Source organism: Nanorana parkeri, unplaced genomic scaffold (genome assembly GCF_000935625.1).
Source record: "Nanorana parkeri isolate BGI_ZX_2015 unplaced genomic scaffold, ASM93562v1 scaffold1867, whole genome shotgun sequence".
Lineage (NCBI taxonomy): Eukaryota > Metazoa > Chordata > Amphibia > Anura > Dicroglossidae > Nanorana > Nanorana parkeri.
Genome location: NW_017308135.1, coordinates 194525 through 198850, shown reverse-complemented (window position 1 = coordinate 198850; position 4326 = coordinate 194525). Strand labels below are relative to the sequence as shown.

The 4326-nt window shown below is 52.6% G+C and overlaps 1 protein-coding gene across 1 annotated transcript in view; it reads right to left on the bottom strand.

The window, feature by feature from the left end:
- Positions 1-3539, bottom strand: part of JMY (junction mediating and regulatory protein, p53 cofactor) — a 47165-nt gene extending 43626 nt beyond the window's left edge. The window contains exon 1 of the mRNA XM_018571924.1: positions 2872-3539. Within this exon, the coding sequence (XP_018427426.1) occupies positions 2872-3477 (606 nt within the window). The 5' untranslated portion in view covers positions 3478-3539. The remainder of the gene's footprint in view (positions 1-2871) is intronic.
- Positions 3540-4326: the final 787 nt, after the last annotated feature.

The following is a 4326-nucleotide window of genomic DNA, read 5'->3' as shown; positions in this document are numbered from 1 at the left end:
GCTCCGTTCTCCTCCCCGCTCAGCCATCCTGAAACTTTTGGCTTCTCCCCGCCAGCCGACGCTTGCTGCTCCTCGCCCCACCCCCCAACCCTGGAGATTTTTTTTTATCCCCGTTGCCACAGCCCCTACAAGCCGGGGTCAGCAGCGGGGATCCATGGAGTCACAGATCCCTGCCTGGAGCGCCCGGTATTTTTGATAATAGCAGTCATCAGCGGCTTGTTAGCCGCTGATGACAGCTATTAATTTAAAGGGGACAGTCTGCTGAACAGTTCTACTATAAGCTACTATCTACTATCAGCTTATAGTAGAACTGTAAATGCCAGGTCCGTATGGCATACTGACCTGGCCAGCTGGAAGCACTTTTGTAGGTCCGTATGCCATACGTCCTTGGCAGCGAAAGGGTTAAGGGCCTGTTCACATGAGATCAGGTCCTGATCAGGTGCTGATCAGCAGACGTGGAGCTGCTGATGCAGTGCGTTTTTGATGTGTTTTCGGTCCGGATGCTGACAGTTACTTTTTTGTCAACGTTGATGACATCATAATAAGTGGAGCAAGAATGCAATTTTTTCTTTTTTTTCCCCCCTTAGCTGCATTGCGTTTCCGTTGCGTTTCGTGCGTTTCCGGACCGGACAAAATGTGACATGCAGTATTTTTTCTGTCGTAAGCTGAACGGACTGCGCACGTGAGAACTGGAGCCCATAAAACACATAGGGATACATTGGGATGCATTTTGAGTGCAGCAGCGGACGGAGCCGGTCAGCACACAAAACGGACGTCGTGTGAACAGGCCCTCAGGGTAGAACTAGATTTTTGGGTTCGCCGTTACCATGGGATTGCACATAATCCCCGGGATTTGTGAAGTTTGTGAACTGGGAACTTCTGGCAGAAAAGTCTGTAGGTTCGCCTCCAGAAATAAGGGACCCAGCTCGCTCTGTATAGAAGGGTGGGCTCACAGCAGCCGCAGTGTTAAGCTGGGTATACACAGTTACAATTTTGTTTTTAAACGTCATTTTTGGAACATTTCATTTTCTTGGAGTAAATCAACAATGAACAGTGAATGTGATTTTCAATCGGGAAACTTCAATCATTCCAAAATCGATGATTAACATCAAGTGAGATTTTGAAACGAAGAACTCTAGATCGCTCGGGCTGCCTATATCCCAGCAACTTAGAACTCTAGGTGGCTCGGGCTGCCTATATCCCAGCAACTAAGAACTCTAGGTGGCTCGGGCTGCCTATATCCCAGCAACTTAGAACTCTAGGTGGCTCGGGCTGCCTATATCCCAGCAACTATAGAACTCTAGGTGGCTCGGGCTGCCTATATCCCAGCAACTAAGAACTCTAGGTGGCTCGGGCTGCCTATATTCTAGCAACTTAGAACTCTAGGTGGCTCGAGCTGCCTATATCCCAGCAACTTAGAACTCTAGGTGGCTCGGGCTGCCTATATCCCAGCAACTTAGAACTCTAGGTGGCTCAGGCTGCCTATATCCCAGCAACTTAGAACTCTAGGTGGCTCGGGCTGCCTATATCCTAGCAACTAAGAACTCTAGGTGGCTCGGGCTACCTATATCCTAGCAAGGAAGGACAATGGCAGCTCCAATAGAGTGCATTTGCACTGTACACATGTAAATATGAGCACAATACCAAACACATGCAGGACCTCAGAAACAGAGTTTTCCATGTTAATTTTATGGATCCAACTTTACACACTGTGGGGGGAATTTATCAAAACTGGAGCAGGTGCCCAAAGTAACCAATCAGCTTCTCTCTTTCAGTTTGTTAAACTTTCAAAATGAAAGATAGAAGCTGATTGGTTGCCACGGGCAACTGCTCCAGTTTTGATAAATTTCCCTCTGTGTGCATAGGTCCATAGAAAACAATACACCTGTGTTCATATCCTTAAAAAACAAAACAAAAACACTGTACTGATAAAAATGCTGCATTTTATTACAGCCGTGTGCATGAGACCATAGGGGACTATTTATCTGCAAACACATCCTGCTCTCCTCAGCATCTCTCAGTCACGTTGGGGCCCCCCAGTCCTCCTGTGAAGTGAGCTCTATAGCTATGTAGTGGTGTAAGGGCCCCTGTGACCCCCTGTCCTCCTGTGATGCTCTATAGTGGTATCAGGGCTATCAGTCCTCCTGTAAAACAAGCTCTATAGTGGTGTCAGGGCCTCTGTGACCCCCCCCCAGTCCTCCTGTGACGCTCTATAGTGGTATCAGGGGCCCCAGTCCTCCTGTAAAACAAGCTCTATAGTGGTGTCAGGGCCTCTGTGACCCCCCCCCAGTCCTCCTGTGACGCTCTATAGTGGTATCAGGGGCCCCAGTCCTCCTGTAAAACAAGCTCTATAGTGGTGTCAGGGCCTCTGTGACCCCCCCCCAGTCCTCCTGTGACGCTCTATAGTGGTATCAGGGGCCCCAGTCCTCCTGTAAAACAAGCTCTATAGTGGTGTCAGGGCCCCTGTGACCCCCAATCCTCCTGTGAAGTGAGCTGTATAGCTATGTAGTGGTGTCAGGGCCCCGAGTCCTCCTGTGAAGTGAGCTCTATAGCTATGTAATGGTATCAGGGCCCCTGTAGCCCCGAGTCCTCCCATGAAGGGATCTCTATAGCTATGTAGTGATGTTGGGGCCCAGAGACCTCCTGTGAAGCGAGCTCTATAGCTATGTAATGGTGTAAGGGCCCCGAGTCCTCCTGTGAAGTGAGCTCTACAGCTATATAGTGATGTTGGGGCCGAGTCCTCCTGTGAAGTGATCTTTATAGCTATGTAGTGGTGTCAGGGCCCCCAGTGAAGTGATCTCTATAGCTATGTAGTGATGTTGGGGCCCTTATGCCCTCTCTCCAGTTCTATCCCATATAGAGTCTCAGTACCTCATGCAGCCTCCGCCGGGCCCGGCTCAGCACCTCCTCATAGCCCTTGTGTCTCAGCTCGCTCAGGCTCTCGTAGTACTCCTCGGGGTCGTCACTCTCTGTGAAGAGGACCTGTGAGAGGATCCTCCATCCGCAGGTGTCCAAGGCATGGCTGAGGTAGAGCTGCAGGCGGCGGCCCAGATCCTCCACCTCATCCTCACTCAGCTCCGGGGCCCCGAACAGCACCGACCACACGGCGGACGGCTCCTCGGGGAAGGAGGGCAGGCAGGGCTCCAGCTCTCCGCTGACGGAGCACAACTGCTGGTGGACGGCCCGCAGGTCGTGAAATGAGAAGAGTCCGGCCCAGCTGCTCTCCTCCTCCCCCTCCTCCTGCTCCTCACGGGCCGCCGCTTCCTTCTTTGGGCTGCCCCGGGGACTGCGGCCGGTGCTCTTATCCGCGCTCCTCTGGCGCTGGGCCGTCCGGTTGTGGCAGGTGATGGCGAACTTGCCCTCCACCTCGTTCCAGGCCACAATGAACACGAACTTGTGCCTCTCCTTCTCCTCGAACACGTTGGGCCTCACGGCCACCCAGTCCGACTCCAGCGTGTCCTCCAGGGTGAACGACATCTCCGATCGGTTGTGTCCGTGCGCGCCGGTGGTGGAGGGATCCCTCGTCACTGCTGTGCGCGCGCCCGGTGTCTGCGGCCGGATCTCTCTCCCCGCTTGGCCCCTCTATTGTTGTTATTGTCATCAGCGGCCTCGCGCGGCGGTCACGTGACTCGCTTTGTTGACAGTCACCGGGCAGCCGAGCCGCTTCCCCTCCTCCGCATCGGCGATCACCCACGTGACCTCTCGGCCGGTCTGCCGCATCACCCGCCGGTTCTCTCTCCCGCGGAACGCACAGCTGCTCCCTTCCTGCGCTCTGTTTCGGCGGCCTACCAGCTCAGGACTTCTTCTGGAGACAACAAAGCTGTCAGGCCGGCGCTGACGTCACGACCCGTGAAAGAAACGTAAACATGCGCACGTGTCAAAGGAGCGCGCTTGCGCGCGTGACCCGGGCTGGTGGGCACGCGCGTATAGTCTGCGGCATTTGCCTGTGCCCGTGGTGGTCGCTGAGTGTGAGGGTCTGCCCTGCGGTGTGTGTTCGCAATGCACGGTGCCAGAGATGTTCTTCAGATTGCTCGATCTCATATTCATGTTCTCAGATTTTCAATGCCTGACTCCATCTTTTAAAGTGGAACTTCACCCAAATCCTAAAAAGTTCAAAAAGGCACACTTAAAAAAAGTTATTACATGTCAGTTGTAAAATACATACTTACCTGACTAAGTACACTTAGTCAGGTAAGCTAGCTATATGCAATTATCAATATTCAGTATGAAAGGCCAACTCTGGGCTAAATTATATGGTCTTCCGGCTGTTTTGTTCCGCCGTATGCCTTACGGCGGTGGCAGCGAAAGGGTTAAAAAAAAGAAAAG